At 42.6% G+C, this 17,140-nt stretch overlaps 1 protein-coding gene across 1 annotated transcript in view; it reads right to left on the reverse strand.

Annotated features, from left to right (window-relative positions):
* The window catches only part of Pdk4 (pyruvate dehydrogenase kinase 4), a 13,153-nt gene extending 10,491 nt beyond the window's left edge, over positions 1-2,662 (reverse strand). Inside the window, exons 1-2 of the mRNA XM_021191358.2 lie at positions 2,341-2,662; positions 1,142-1,283 (exon numbers count right to left, since the gene is read on the reverse strand). Coding sequence (XP_021047017.1) covers positions 1,142-1,283; positions 2,341-2,470 — 272 coding nt within the window. The 5' untranslated portion in view covers positions 2,471-2,662. The remainder of the gene's footprint in view (positions 1-1,141; positions 1,284-2,340) is intronic.
* Between the last annotated feature and the right edge of the window lie 14,478 nt (positions 2,663-17,140).

The raw sequence follows: 17,140 nt of genomic DNA on the forward strand, positions 1-17,140 counted from the left end.
AAGGAGAAGGAGAAGGAGAAGGAGAAGGAGAAGGAGAAGGAGAAGGAGAAGGAGAAGGAGAAGGAGAAGGAGAAGGAGAAGGAGAAGGAGAAGAAACCTAAAGCATTTCTGTTTTCTTTTTCCTGACTGTATGCCTCTGCAGGAGAGCTGGAGTCTTGACAGTAGCAATGGGTACCACAGACTGCACATAACATTTCAGATTGGAATAATTCTTTTGGCATACCATATTTCTTCAATCACTGGTATCCTGCACAGTCAGTGGACTAGAGTAGGGCTCCTTTTCTACCAGTCTATAGCATGGATCTGCCCTCCAAACATCTGCTTACTAGGCATCTCTTAGTTTAAAGAAAACAATCAAAGTAACTGAGATTGAATGCTGGCCACGTGCTTGCTCTGTTCATCTAAGAAATAAATTACTCCCTTTAATTATACTCAGCATCTCATGTAACAATAGGTGGGACAGGGAGGGTTTCAGGCACTTGTTAAGATGCTAAGGGAGATGCCAAGGCAGAATTTGAACCCAAGGATGACTTTTCTAGTTGCTGATAAGGAACAAAACTTAGGCCCTCTTTGAACAGCAGACATTTCCATCTATTTGTAGGCAAAGGATTGTTTGTACAATTTCAGATTCCATCCTTTGTTATGTAAAGCACAAAATTTTTAAAAAATCCATCATGTCGATTATTCTTCGAACTTATCCCATACATCCAAATTATATTGTAATGGAAGTTGGGTACGGAAGTTCATGGTTATAATCCCAACAGCTAAGAGGTGAAGGTAAGTAGAAAGGATTCAAGGTCATACTAGACTACATAAGGAGTTCCAGGAAGCCTGTGATTCACCAGATCCGATCTTAAGAGTCAAATAACAAGGAAAAAAGGAAAAGAAAAGCAAAACCAGAAGCCACACACCTCCAAAGTGAAGGGGAATGATTTTTTTCTTTTTAGGATATTAACAAACATCTATTTGTAGATTTATAACAATCCTAATGATAACCTGCCCTAAGCTAATACAAACTTACAACTTTCAAAACTATTTTCTGTTAAGACTGCCTGTTATTCAAGCAAGATGCTAATATGGTATAAGAAGTGGTACTCAGGTAACATTTAAAGCCAGAGACTTCAAAACAGTGTGTCCTCACCAGCTCTTCACCAGCTGCACCGAAGGGGTATTCACTAATCGCTCGGGGAGGATGTCAATCTCCTTTAGGATATTGGCTAGGCGGACAGGCAATTCTTGCCGCAGAAAAGCAAAAGAAGTTCTTTCACAGGCATTTTCTGAACCTGTAGTGGGTGAAGCATGTTCAATTTGGGGGAAAAATTGAGACAAAATAGCAAATACAAAGGATGTAAAATAATATCTTAACTACAATTGGGTTAGTGTTTATAGACACTTTAAGGCTAGGACTGTAGTGTCATTTTGTTTCTGTCCAATTCCACCCCTTCCCCCTTTTTACTTTTTAAGAGTGACCAATATAGGTGAAATACTGTTTATTTTCTTTCTGAAAAGAAAAAACAAATCTACTCTGGAGAAATCAGACCACTCTCCAGTTATTTCTATCTGTGAGTCCAGGGCCATCCTGTACCATAAACTCAGCAACACACCCTCTAATGAGTATGAACTTGAAAGGATCTGGGTAGAAGGAGGCAGAGGCGTTTCCAGACTAGCAACAAACAATACCACATTGACATCTTGAAATGTTCCGTATGCCGCCGAGGCAGAAAGGGAGTAACCTTTTTTTTTTTTTTTTTTTTTTTTTTATTTTTATTTTTTATTATTTTCTTTATTTAGGAGTAACCTTTTTTTTTTTTTTTTTTTTTTTAATAGTAGTAGTAATGTAAATACTTGTAAAACAATAAAGGCGAAATAGTAAAGATGCCTGTTAGGAGTGCCAAGAGATCAGCGGGGTGTGTGTGTATGCGTGTGTGTGTGTGTGTGTGTGTGTGTGTGTGTGTGTGTATTGGGGGCAGGGGTATGAGTTTAAATCTACCAATCTAAGGTGAGTTTATGGTATTAGGAAATTGGGAAGAAAGGATTTAGTTTAGCTTCTAGTTCATTATTAAAATGGTGGCAGAAAGGAAAGTATATATACTCAAATGATCTAGACAGTGAGAAGAGAAAAGTAGACTCGAAGTAGAGCATCAGTATGGTTACAAGTGACTTAGCCTTTCTGGTACAAACTGTCAGAAAGTAACCAAACTAGGAAAACAGGTGCACAGCCTTTTGAGAATCTTCAGCCAAAGAGAGACCTCAGTTGCCCTAGCCCTGAACTCAGCCCTTCCCATCCTGGGGCCTCCCCAGCCTCAGTGCCACCCTCCTGGGCCCTGCTTTGCCTCTCACCAAAGTCCAGCAGCTGCTTCATGGACAGCGGGGACGGGCTGTAGCGGGAGAACAGCTCGACCTCCCTGGGGACCAGGCTGGCGCTGCTCAGCGAGCTGGCGCTGCGCATCACGAAGCGGGCTGCCTTCATCCTGACGCCCACCTAGGCTGGCGGTGGCTAGAATCCGTAGGGTTGGCGAGGGCTGCGGGTCAGGAGCGCGGTCGAGCGGGAGCAAGTGCGCTGTGGTCTCAGGGTCCCGGGTGCTCGAGCCTGGGTGAAGGGTTGACACTTGGGTCTTCCCACCACCCGGTGTCTTGCCTTTTATCTACCTCCCCGCCCTCTCCACAACTCCAGCCAGGAGGAGGCTCTGGGACTCTGAACTTGGGGTCACACCAATCAGCTCAGAGAAAGAACTTTGGGCTCCTCCCTTTGGCCGCGGTCACTAGAAAGGCCTGGCACAGTGATCCCGACACGGTTTCCATAGTCTGCAAGGAGCAAAGGGTGAGAGGGAGGGAGGGAGGGGTGGGGTGGGATAGGGGAGCAGCTACAGCAGGCATCCGGGACGACGTGGGCCCCCTTGGGAGAGATCCCAGGTCGCTAGGACTTCAGGCCCGCCCAGACTTGTCCTTGTTTACAACTCCGGAGCCATCTCAATGTCACGCATTCCTAGTCAGAAACTGTTTCCAAGAATCTCCCCGCTGAGCGTGCATTGGTGTGCGCTCAGAGCGGGACTTTTACAGTAGCCAATCATCTGCTTACTAAAGTATGGGCTTCCTTGCCATTGGACCTCGAAAGCAAGGACCACCCTACAGTTTTACCCACTTTCTTCTTAGCGAACAGCTTGAGTTTAGAAACTGCCTAAATAGCCTTATTATCACTGTGGTGGAAAAGTCCAGTTCACTTCTTTCCTGTAACACTTTCTACCTGTTAATTAAATGCAAACTAAAAAGCGATTTGCTGCGGGTTTGTCTGGCCCTGTAGTCCCCCTTTCCTGTCACCCCCTCTTTCTCTAAGGCCTTCTACTTTGTGCTTGCCCTCCACCCCACAATCTCCTCCAAAAGCTCTTTCTTCATTGCGGCTGCCCTCCTTCCAAAAGCAGCCTTTGTCACTAGCAGGCACCAGTAGCATATATTAGTTATTTGGGCTCTTTCATTTCCCAGAGGCTCAGTGCATCCTACCCCACTTTGTTACTGCCGAATATTGGCCTACCTAATGACTGCTGTTGAAACATATTAGCGGGTCATAAAACTCTTATCCTAACCTCTCGCGTCCTCCCGTTCACTCTAAATGGACTGTAGAATGAAGCCAGTGTTTAGGGACTCTGAGAACGACTTGGTTACAAATGTAATGTAATGGGAACTAATAATAATAATAAACTGCAAGGGCAGTTTCTTATCCAAGGTGCCCTTAGCCTTCGACCCTTGCATTTAAGAAGAATGGGGTGTTATGAAAGCCATGGATGACCGTGGGTGCACTCTGCGTTTTCCCCTGTGAGAGCTCACCCAGTCACAGGACTGATGTCTGATTTCTGCCTCTAGTACAAACTCTGCGTCTGTAGTCAGACTCCCGTGTTCTGCTGTTTATTGGACTTGTGCAGGCACATGTCTAGCATCAACGTTCCTCCTCTCAAATCGACCACCAATACAGGGGGTCTGAGCTAGTCCTGCCTAATGTCATGCCCACTTGTGTGACTTGCTTAGAAACAACACGTTGGCTTTCTGTCCATCCCCTCACCTCTGTCTAGTGGTTGCATATAAGTTCTAGCATTTATGCCCGCCATCGTGCCCAAGCAGTTTGCTTAGACCTATGGACAAAAAAAAAATCCGGTGGAGACCTTCAACAGTCATGATTTTCTGGTAATGAGGATCTGGTGCAGGTTCTTAAAGACACTGAGGAATAACCCAGAGATGGATGACCAGACATCAGCAACTGACTCTTGTGAGAAAAGAGGAAGAAAAATGCCCAAAGTAAATGCAGTTCATAGCACTGCGGCTCCAGCACTGAAGCTAAAGGAGCTTAGACAGCACTGCTGGCTACACACAGACTCCACCAGAATCCACATGTCGGGCTTGGGGTCACAAAAGCTTAGGGAAACAAAGAACTGTCCAGGAGATTAAAAAAAAAAAAGCAAGACTCTCCCTCTCCCTCTCCCTCTCCCTCTCCCTCTCCCTCTCCCCCTCCCTCTCTTTCCCCCTCCCCCATCTCTCTCTTGTCAGTCACTATGTATCTTCTTTGTTTTCTGTTCACTTGTAACACAGTAAATGACTTGGACAATACACGTACTCTCAGTACCGGGTTTTATGGACTGGGAGCTTTTACAACACTTATGTCAGAATCTTACAAGCACATTGGAAATGATCATGTTTTCTTGTGACTGTATTTTCCTTTTTTTTAATGTTAACAATTTTACTCTTCAATTAGTACATATTATGATTCATTAAATGTAAGTTTTGCTTGCAAGAAAGTCAGTCACATTGATATGTTTCACATGTGAATGCTTGAGCGACAGACTCTCTTCAGTGAAGCAAGTAGAAAGCAGGCGTTGCCCTTCTACCCTGGACTTCCACCCAAGACATGAAAAGCTCACAATCCCTTTTCCTTTCAGGCAACATTCAATGCTGCAAAGAATGATACTCTTATCTAGGGAGGGAAGGAAAGAAACTGTAGGATAAGATGCGTAGGTTTCATTGAGAATGTCCCGTTTTCTCAAGCCTATTGTGTGCTCAGCATTACCTGATGGTGTTGTGGGGTGATTAAGGATCAGGTGGTGTTATATGATGCTCCCGGAGATGACTAAAGGCTAAGTGTGAACCGAGGTCACCACAATTTTGTTGCCGCGTTATCCTATCCAATAATATTTACCGCGTTGCTCTCAACACAAGGCATTCCTCTATGTCATTTCTGGGTGATGGTGGCTGTTGTTATTGGCAGCACTGACGGCAGCTGAGCCAGAATGACCAGGTCAGGTTTTTTTTTACCTAGTTGGCAAATGTTCGATGTGGCACCGTGACTGGAGAGTGGCCTGTGATCTCTATCCTCAGACGGGTCGCACATCCTGGAGGGGATTCAGTTGAGACAAAGGTGAAGCACAAGATTTGTCTGGGAATCACGGGTGTGACCCAATCCACGAGTTCATTTGAGTGAATACAGAACATGAGACGTCTACTCCCTGACTCAGTGCTGGGAAGTGGCATCAGCTGGAAGCATGGGACTCTTTATGTTTTCAGCTGTACTTCCACTTACTTTAAATTGTTCTGCATCATTTTTTTTCTGGCAGAAACATTATAATATAACGCTATTAGGAGAGCTTTGAGAATATAAAGCCAGTGTGTGCATGCATGGAGGCATGGGCTCAGATTGACAAAATGGATCAAAACCCAGAAAGAGAACTATTATTGATCTTTTCCTCACTCTAGGGGCATAGTCCAAGGAAGCCATGGAAAAATGCACATAGCAAAAACTCCAAAGCCGTGATGGAAAAGATAGCAGATTTGACCAGAGAGTATGTATAGTTAAAAGAGGACCAGAAAATTTGGAGAAAATGCTTACAAAATATGTCACAGATAAATGGTTATTTCGGAAATGGTTATTCGAGTAGGATCAAGGCAGTCATGGCCCTCTGTTCCCTCTTGGAGACTCTGGACTTGGGGAAAGGAGACAGTCATTGCTAAAGCAGATGGACACTGACCATATACATTAACTCAGGTAAAGAGCTATAAGGAGCATGCTCATGAAGAATGTAGGAACTGGAGTGACCTTGGTCATGGTGGTCAGAGATAGTCTCCTGGAGAGAATGACCATGAAATGAGATGGAACAGCTTTCTGTTGGGCATGGCAGACAATGATAGTGAAAGCAGATTTGTTATAGGTAATTGGGTAGATCCAAATCTAACACTTCTTCCAATGGCTGATCACTTTGAACATAGTAGACCCAGGAGCTGAATTAGGGGTCTTGCTGGATACAGCACCATGCCCTCTGAATTACCCCAGACTCACAGTGGATGACAGAAAACAATGGTCTTTTATTTTTAAGTTTATGAGACTCTCATTTAATAGGCAACATAAAAGTTGTAACTAAAGACATTAAGACAAGAGTCCAAATCAATGTCTCATAGGCTCTGGTGACAATGATAATGCCAGACAGCAGCAATGCTGTTGAGGCAAAGGGGCACTTGTAGGGAGAGATAGGTTGGTGATCAGGGGCTTCTGACTCTGAGAACTGCTATTTAGGATGATCTTTGGAAGGACGAGTAAGATTGGCAAATGAATAATACGAAGGACACTAGCGTCTTGATCGGCCACAGATATTCTGAGCTGCAGACATTCAAGAGAATTAATGGCTAGTTTAGTTTGCTTATTTCCTACAGCATCCTGAGAGAAGAGGAAATGGGAGGCTGTCCTACTTGCTCAAATTTATTAGCAGCAATTGAATTCTACTAAACTTTAATGATGACTTATTATATAACAGGTACCATGACAGGGTAGGGCCATAATGGTAAAAATGAGACAGTTACTGACTAAAGAGTGGTAGAAAGACAAAAGAGTTATATGTGTCATCTGTTAGGTGTGAGAGTGGAGCAAGCTGTCAGGGAACTACATGTGTTTTAAAGGTGGAAGGGACCCTCATATGCAGGCCAGGGAAGGGCACTGAAATTGAGAGGGGAAGAGCTAAGAGGAAGCCACTGTGTTTGTAGGATCTCTGGGTTTTGTCAAACACCAGGATGAAATTTGCTTATTTAGTTTTTGAAGTTTTTGAAGTAGATGATTTCATCAGTGAAAGCAAAACTATTGGGAGAGTCAGGCACATGGCCTGGGCTGATTAGTGGACAGCTCATGTGATGAGCTGGTCTGGGAATGTGTTTGTTAACAAGAATCCATGGGAGGGAGAGTCGCAACTACCAGTGAAGGGAAGGCGAGAACCCGGAGGTCACCTAGTCACTGCTGAAAGGTGACACGGATGTGGGTTCTTTTCCCAGAATCTTCACTCAAAGGTCTCTTTGTCTAGCCTCCAGCTATGGCTCTCTTCCCCTAGATAGTAGGCCTTCTGGAACAGGCTTCTGTCTCAATCTCAGCTTTCTGACACACATCTGGGCCTCAATGCTTCACAACACTGAAAGTCAACTCATTCTTCTTGTTGCCCTGGTGACTCCAGACCTACCAGAAAAATGAAGGAAGGGTAAGGGAACAGGGAGGGAGAAAGGAAAGAAGAAAAGATGGGAGGGAGTGGGAAGGAAGGAAGGAGGAAGGAAAAGAGGAAGGAAGAAAGGGAGGAAAAAAAAAACAAATGAATTCTGAAGCTCTTAAATTTTTTGCAGGCAGACAAGAGGAATGTTTGTCGTCTCATGATAACTTATAATTGATCTTTCTCCCAAGATTTTTTTCCAATTACACTTGATGTTTGCTTTTATGAAACAAGGAGGCAAGGTGAGCCCTGGAAATGAGAAATTACCCAATGAGGGAAAATAGATGTGTAATAAGCAAACAGAAGCAGGCCCAAAGTAATGATGAGTACGAAGATAAATGTAAGATAGTAAGGCATTATTATCTGCCATCAGATGGGCAAATTTAAAAGAGCCAGTGGAATACACGGGTAAAACTTTATGTCATGACCATGTTCAGTGTCCTTTGTGTTGGTGTAAGATGGCAATTGGCTGGTGTGACGGAAATCTCAGTAATGGTTATCCCGAGTCTCAGCCCTTTTCATTCTAGAAGTCTACCCTCCAGCTTTAAGCACAGAGAACACGAAGATCTGTGTACAAGATAACTCATGGGAGAACTACCTGTAACAACAACAACAGCAGCAACAACAAATCGGAGAACCTGCCAATCTCAGAAATGAAGTGCAGCCCACGGAATGCATAAGGTAGAGCTTCGCAGCAGCCTTGGAGGTCTGCCATTCAAATCTTGTTTGAAGCAAAGGTCGCTGTTAGTTTTGGGGAATGGAATTAGCTGATAGTTCTGGGCTATAACCCCTTGAGGACCGTTACAAGATTTAAATTGAACACCTTGATGGACAGCCCATATGGCCATCCCAGGTCATCTGAGGCCCATCAACGTCTATCCCATTCAGTTCTGCTTGCCATGTCTCATTTTCTGTTTCAAGAATCAAGTATCCACCATACGCAGAAACTTCCTGACTCTCCTCTAATTCCCCCCTAAGAGAAAATGAGATCAGAATGGCTTTTCCACGGTAGGGACTGAAGCAAAGAATCCCTGCAGGAGTCCCACACTGGGCAGGGGAGTAGTTGTTTCCCAGATCTGCAAATGTGTATATTTAACATGGATTTGCCTACTTGGTGGGCAGAGTTTTAAGTAATTCCATACTGGAACTCTGGTCTATGGAGCTAGAGCTCTTAAAACAGGAAAGGCCAAGTTTAAACCCTTCACTTCCCCCTGCTAAGTCAATACAATGTAGTAGATCCTCTGGGAGGAGTTTGTAGTGTCATCCATACTTAGGAATGCTGGCACCACACTTTCATGCATATAGATTTATTTGTGGTAATTGGGTGGCTGTTTGTGGAAGAACTGTAAATGACCACAAACCTTGGTAATAACGCCCTAACTACTCCTGCAGAGAAGCAGAAGTTCCTATACTGGGCACAGTATTCTAGTTAGAGCATGCAAACTGGCAACTGTCATTATGGAAAACAGTATTCAGGTTTCTCAAAAACATGGAAGAAAGGCACCTATATGTTGAGATTGGTCTGATTAAAGTAAGTATGGCCTCAGACAAGAAGTGATTGTTAGTACGTGGGAGACAGCCTCACTCTCAGGTTTATTGTAGCACTTGTCATAAGAGGCAAGAAATGGGAACACTTAGGTGGCCAGTAAATGCAATAGATGGTGACTAGATAAAGATGATATGTCACACATGCACAATGGAAGTGTTCAAACTTACAAAAATAAGGAATTCCTGTCATAACACGGAGGGAACCAAAGGACAATTAGGCTTAGCACATAAATACTATGTGATCTTGCTTGGTTGTTCACCCCGTCAAAACTTACCACGAGCTCAGAGCTTGGCGTCTGAGAAGATATTGGTCAACACCCACAAAATTCCAGTATTGCAACATCAAATGAATTTCTTGTGCAGCATGGTGGCTATTGTAAATAATGAGGTGTACATACACTTGAAAATTGCTGAGTACATTTTTTTTCTAACCACAAAACAATTGTATGCAAAGTAATATGTTAATTTGTTCCACTCAGCTGTTCTACAATATGTATATTCACAACATGATATGTACACCATAGATTGATAGAATTCTTGGAAATTAGAGTGTTTAGAAAGGAATAGATTCAGTGTGAAATATGAGAAAGTATGGCTCCATGTTCATAGTATTAAGGCACTAACTTACCCACTAACTTATGCTGTTCCTCCTGTTCAGCTTCTTCCTGTGAAGCCTGACACACTCTTGGCTTTGCATACCAAGAAATGGATGTAGACTCATTCCATACACACGCACCAGCTTAGAAAATAAAATAGCTCGTTACAAACTGACATATATGACATATAAATAATGCATTCTCATTCTAAAATAGAGAATAAGAAAGAGGGAAATAATGTATTCTCACTCTAAAAAAGAGAATGAGAGAATGAGAGAGAGAGAGAGAGAGAGAGAGAGAGAGAGAGAGAGAGAGAGAGAGATTCATGTATGTATATGCATAGGAATTAATCTGAGGCCAGCATCTCTGGAACCACAGTAAACCAGCCCAGCGCTACAAATGCATGGTAGCCGGAATGTTCACTCCTTAGTCTACGAGTCTTTCCTTTATTGTCTAGGGTGCTTCCCTCAGGGCATCATGCACCAAACCCAGCAACAGTCTTTAAATGAGCACTGTGTAAGGCAGGCTGACCTAGGATTTTGTTTTCTCAGGATCTTGCAGGATCCACCAACAGTGACTTGGGGCAACCAGGCATGTGACATCTGTTATTGGCCCCTGCTTGTTCTAGTGTTCCTCTGTGACTTCCATTTTCCAAAAGTTGGGTAGGTAAGGAGAATATCGTTTCTAGAAATAAATTGCAGTCTGTTGGGAAATGATGGTCCAGATATATGGCGTGCTGACTCAATGACAGTGTGCTTAATGACAGATCTGGGGCTCTAGGAAGAAATATAAACCTATATGTGTCAAAGTCAAATATCCAACCCTGTACTCATCGTTTTTCTAACAATTTAATCCCAGTAACTTGGACCCATTTCTGCATTTCTGTCAACCGTTTGTTTCCATGGCGCATCACACAAGCCATGCCAGCTGTTATGGCATGCATGTGATCCTTCAAAATTTTGCAGTGAAAACCTCACAAGTGGCGTTCAGAGGAGGAGTATTTAGGAAGCTATTACATCGCTGAGACTCTGCTCCCTCAAATGAATGATCTACTCATATAAAACCTGGAGATATTAGCTTAAGCTCTTGCTGTTCTTTAGCTTTTTCACCATGTAAACATTAAACGTGCAAATGCTGATTTTTGCTTTCTTCTGATTTCTGTTGTAAGGCCCTTGGATTAATGTACAATTTTACTCTTCCTTTTTGCCAGGGATACATTTATATTCCCAGGAGCATATAAACATCCAGATGTCAGGACAATGGCCATTTAGGAGGGTAGTGTCCACTGAAATGCTTCTTATCAAATCTGGTCCTAAGTTGTTAGTTCACGGAAGCTATTGATCCAACATGTGTATTCCCATCCAAAAGACCAATTTGTGTCTGGCAAACCCGCTCTGTGTTTTTTTTTTTTTTTTTTTCTAGTCTCTGGGAAGTATTTTATTCTGCCTGAAGCATGCTGGCACGTAAGCTTATACTCATCACCCCAGTGCCTCACTGACATGACTAGCATACTGGGCTGCCACAAAATTAACAAGGATGATCCACATCTGTGTATCTGTAGTTCCCATGCAAATAGTTCTGTTCCTGCTGCCTTCTGAGTGTCTTGGTGTCAGTGTGAGTTCTAAAAGTTTAAAAATTGAAACAATTTATAGCACTGTGAATCTACAATAAATCACATAAGGATTCCAACAATTACCACCCCCTCCCAGCTATGAAATATTCTTTTTGTATAGAGGGGAGAAAAGTTGGAGAAGAAATGACAACAGATTCAAATGACCCATAAAAGAAGATAGTGTATAGAACATAAAAACCATGATTTGGTTCTGTGGGTTTTAGAACAAAGGCAAATCAATATTTTAATTTCCTCAGTAAAATTAATCTTAAATTTCAATTAAGTATTTTTGGCTTCTTCTGAGTGCTGCCTTGTCTTCCCAAATGGGATAAAGTGTCATGGGATTATAAGAAATATTTCTAAAACCCCATGTGATTAATATTTTGAAAACTCAAGCACAGATGTACTCACTAAGAAGGCTGCCAGAATGTCCGTTGTGCTCATACATTGGTGGCCTTTATCTTTGCTCTTTAAATGCATCTCTGAATGTAAAACAATGATATGATAGTTTTTAATTGGAAGCAAGTAAATATTTCAAAAGTTGAAATGGTGATATATGCAGCAAGAGAACTGAAGAATTTGGCAAATACATTTTCTTAAGTAGTTTTTTAAAATAATCATAATAGATGGATAGATAGATGGATGGATGGATAGATAGATAGATAGATAGATAGATAGATAGATAGATAGATAGATAGATAGATAGATAAACAAGGTACATTCTCTTAAGGAATTTTGAAAAAATTAATCAGAGTAAACAAACAAACAAACAAACAAACAAACAAGGTAACAGAGATGGGCTAGCAGCTCTCTTGTCTTCTTTTCAGTCCCCTCGCCATGAAGCAGGAGCTAGGTCCTAAGGAGCTGGTACCACGCTCTGCTCTCCATTTTCACTTGGGCCCAGTGACTTCTGAGAATTGCTGCTGGGCTACAGCAAGCTGAGATTCTGCAACCTTCCAAGACTTCTTCCTTTCCTCTGCTTGCTGACCATTGCCTACGTTTCCTGGGATCATCAGCAAACAAGGTATTCTTCTTCTGCGTAGTCCCAGCACTGGTGGAATTCATGTAGAAGTCTCTTACTCCGAAAACGCTAGTGCTTGTCCTAGGCTGTCCTTGGCTCCTGTGCTGTGACAGCCTTGGGTAACCTTTCTGACTTTCCACACAGTCAAGCGCTCACAGCCAAGTCCTGGGTCATCTGGAAGACACGCATATTCTCTAGGGGAAATCATTTTGTGTGTGTTTTTATTTTCCTTAACTCAGAGTCGTGTTAAGACAGAAGATATGTCAACATTGCCCTGAGTAAGTCACTTCTTGACCGTCAAAGGACAGAGGCCCAGATGTTACCCCCAAACTTCGCTTGTCTGAAAATACTAGTTAAATCAAAAGCATTTTTTTTTTTTTTTTTTTTTTAACATTTGGCGGTTATTCCTTCCCCACCCTGCTGGATCTGCTTCACAAAAATGTAGATCGTTACCTCCTTTCCTGTTTGGTCTAACTTAGACTTGCCACTCAGCCCTCCAGATGTGGCGGAGTTAGTGACCAGCTTGGAGAGATTCCGTGCTTCTTTCTCCTAGTCCAGGGGTGCAACTGGGCTATGAGTGGCATCATCTGGCCTGACTCCTTTGATGATACAGACGGGCAGCCCTTAGCACGACTATAGGAGGTAAAAAATTAGCATCTATGTATTATCCTACTCTCTTCACTTGTGAAAGAGGACAGAGGGAGCAAGCAGGAAGCATGAATGTGCTAAACCTCAGTTTGAACAGAAACCTCTGTCTCACTTGCCTGGGGTTCATAAATTCTACTTTAAAAAAAAAAACAGTAAATGTTAAGAAAAACGTTTACATTAGTTTTTTTTGATATCTCATTATTAAGAACATTTGTTTACTTAACAAAGAAAACAGCAGTGTTAACTGAGTTTGAAATACACCAGTTACTGTGTACTCTGTGTTCTTGTGTTTTGAATGGTACTGATGTTTTATGATGTTTTCTGACATGTAAAGATTGGGTCAGATCTGTCTGAGATAAACTAGAATATCTTTGTAACCATCCTGGCAAGACTGAATAAATGTTCTAGAGACACATGCCCCCCTCCTTTTGGCTACCAGACTATTGACACAATGGTCCCCAAGAAGTGGAGATTTCCCTTGGAATCTGTTGGGACAAAAAAGAAGCTGAACTCTGGTTCCAGCCATAGGAATATATCTCCCAGAAAGAGATTTCGCATAGTTCTGACAACTTTTTTGGACCACTTGGCAGGCAAGACAGGGGCTGGCTCAAAGACGAGACCCCCCCCCCCAAAACTTGATTACGTTCTTACTTTCTATTTATACCCAGAGATAGACTTAGGAGGGAGGACTAGAGGTTTTTGTTTTTGTTTTTGTTTTCTTTGGTTTTTTCGAGACAGGGTTTCTCTGTACAGCCCTGGCTGTCCTGGAACTCACTTTGTAGACCAGGCTGGCCTCGAACTCAGAAATCTGCCTGCCTCTGCCTCCCAAGTGCTGGGATTAAAGGCGTGTGCCACCACGCCCAGCTCAGAACTAGACTTCTAGACAATGTGGGCAATGGAATATGTCTTCCTCTGTTTTATTTCTTGTTTTATTACCTTGTTGAGGATTGTGGAGGAGTCTTGCTTGTTAGGGCTGCCAGGGTCCAGGCTCTGACTCTAACAACTCTTCTAACATCTCCAATTTTAATATCACCACATAGACATGCAGTTCTTTCCTCTGCTCTAAAAATAAATTCCAGGAGCCAAAGTGCTGAGTTCAGAAAACATGTTTATAGTCTTGAGTAACAAATAGGGTCTGACTGGATTTCAACAGCTAGTGCCGGGGCCAAAGAGGACCCAGGCGGAGTAGGAAAGGTCGGGGCTCTCCTGTTCCATCCTCTTTCTGCCCTTCACACACTGGGCAGCAGCGCCTCTTCTTTCAATGTCCAGACTCCCGAATGCATGCTGATTTGAGCACAGGGGTTTACTTTACTTTGCCAGCGCAGTAACTTGTTTCTTGTTTGAAAATAAAGGGACTTCCTGTCTCCACAGTTTTATCAGGATTGTTTGAGAAGGAAGGAAAAAAAAAAAGCTTGTCTTACAGAAGCATAGCAGGTACCACCTTGCTTTCCCAAGCCAGATGAAGTAGGTGAAAGGCTAGTCGCACACCCACTCCAGCAGCCCAGCCCGAACTGCCTGGCAGCTCGGTCAACACGGGGAAGTTTAGTAGGTGAAGGGTCACTCTTGGGCAGTGATAACTTTCCATGCATCAACTCCCAGGCATCTAGTTTCTGTTTGTGGCAATAGAGCTTTCTGGGGGAAAGGTTACACTAACCCTAGAATAGCCCATGCCTTATTCCAATAGCATCCAAGATATGAGTCTAATGTGCCTTTGCTAAATTCTGCTGCTCAAGTGGAAAAACAGGTTGTGAAGTGCTTTAGGGGCCACCCAGTACTGACTGAGAGGAACTGAACATCCTGCAGGCTCGTATATTTATACTAGATAAATCGTATGCATAACAGACAGGGGAGAGAGTCTTTAAAAAAAAAAATCTATTTCTATAAAAGAACCTGTGGGTTTTCTTACTACTAGTTCTAGACTAGAGCAGTAGCCCATCTGCAAGCTAGGCTAGTAAAGACACTTCAAAACATGCTATAAACACCTGGCTTAGCAAACACTATAGCCCGTGTTCCACATTGTGAGCTGTACGGAGCAAGTGGGCCGTGGTGTCTGTTCTCTAGGTCACATATGGTGGGGAAAATAAACAAGAACAAAGTGGGAAATCATGCTTGTGATGATGAGATTTTTAAAATTAATACTTTTTATACAGCTCTATGTAGACTGGTATAAAATATCTATTCGAGAAACTAAAACAAAAGCTGTGGCCTCGAGCCCCCTCCCTTGCTTCTTGCCCTAGACTCTGGCTATTAGGTTTTTGTTTGTTTGTTTGTTGCCTTTGTTGTTGTTTTAATAGGCTCTGGATTCTATAGGGCAGGGAGGACCGTGTTTGGGAGTCTGCCATGGCATCGTTTTGAGAGAGACCTTGCAAACAAGGTTCCATGGTTTCCAGTTGGATAAATGCGAGCCTGCCACCCCTGAGAGATACAGAATAGAAGGAATGAGCATGACCAACAACTCAAGGTGAATACATTCAAAAGACAGAGAGCTGGCTTACTCACAGCACAGACAAAAACTTGCCCAGCGTCAACTCCATGGAAAGAGAACAGGGTGAACCTAGATAGGTTCATGTTTGCCCGTCTTATCTGAAATCATGGGTGGTGTTCTTGACAGTGTCAAGGAGCAGGCAGCTGGATAGACTGTTATTCTGAGAAGAAAGGGCATGAATGCTGAATGTTAGGGAGAAAAACGTAGAAAAGGAGAGTGAGGTAATGGGGGGGGTCTATGCATTCACCTGAGCCCTCTCCTCCTTCCCTCCATTGCTTACTGTTCCCTCTTAATTTTCCTTTGGTCTTCTTTTAAAGACTGCTTCTGAGATTTTCATACCCTTTCATGACTGCTAGTGGATATTACATTCCATGGCACATTCCAAGAATCGATACGCTACATCAACTTGATAGCCAATAGGAGGCTACTCTTACTAGATATAATTTTGAGATCTCCAAATGACTGGGGTTCCAGATTCCTCCATATTTTAATCCAGCCTCTAATGGAACTCTTAGTTTCTTCTGTCTCTGCACTGAAGAACTACTATGATACACTCTGTCCTTCAGAGAAATGTTTCTAATAGTCCGATCTACCTATTTTTAATATTTTGAATTATAGAATCTCTCCAAACCAGTAGATTGCCACTTCACTGTTTGCCATTTCTCAAGAAGGGAAGATTTGTGTGTTTTGGCACCCAAAGAAAAAAAATTAAGGTAATTTCTCCATAGACCTGGAAAAAGTGGCAATAAATAATGGGTCTGTCCTTTAAGAAACATTTTAAGTGAACAGCACATTGGTTACAGAGCCATTTAATGCAGTTCCAGATTAGCCATTGGCAATTTTTCTCATCTAGGCCTTGCTTAAATTGTTGTATCTGAGTATTGTAGGAGACGTATCAGATAAACAACACTGGCAAGAATTGGTGAGGTATTGATTTTTCTTCAGACTAAAAGTTTGCTAAGTAAAAGAAAAATAATTTGCCTTCACTGTAACATTTTCCCAAGGCCTCGCTGAAAGCCAACACAGGCTTTTCCTTCAGCACCTGAAGTTTAATTACCAGAAAAGCCAAGGACATCTTGGTCAATTTAGGCCTCATATGGGAACATTAGATTCATTTAGGTGTGAATGCTTTTTTCGCCTTGTCTGCTCCTTACCTTTGATATCCTTCTCCCTGCCCCCTTCCAGATCACACCCCTATGTTCACACTAACTCTGGTAACATCAAAGGGTAGCTAGGGGGTCTTCAGTACACTTTGTACATTCCAAACTGCACTCATTTGAAATAACAGATGCTGTGTCTTGTAGCAGGGAAGGATGAGATGAGGATAAACAGATCACAGGCTTTTCATTTCTTTCTCTTTTTTTTCCATTAAAGATTTTCTGAAAGTAAATATAATCACACAGTCTCCCCCTCCCCACCCCCAGCTCCTTTAAATACCTACTCACTGAGAGTGAATCTTTGGGAGAGAAAAGTCATCCATTTATCTAGGACTCAGTTTCCACTGAAATTAAAGTCAAATGCCACTGTAATAAAAGTCAAAACTCTAAGGTGCATCTTGGCTTTACCATCTTGCTGGTTACTCATTTCCCCACACGATGAGTCCGAATCCTGATAGCCGTTCTTTGGATTCACGTTCACCAAGCATAAGCCACTTCTCCAAGGAAGAGCACAAGATGTACAGCATTTGGGGTGGTTTGAATAGGCTTGACCCAGGGAGTGGTACTATTA

Source organism: Mus pahari, chromosome 2, assembly GCF_900095145.1.
Source record: "Mus pahari chromosome 2, PAHARI_EIJ_v1.1, whole genome shotgun sequence".
Lineage (NCBI taxonomy): Eukaryota > Metazoa > Chordata > Mammalia > Rodentia > Muridae > Mus > Mus pahari.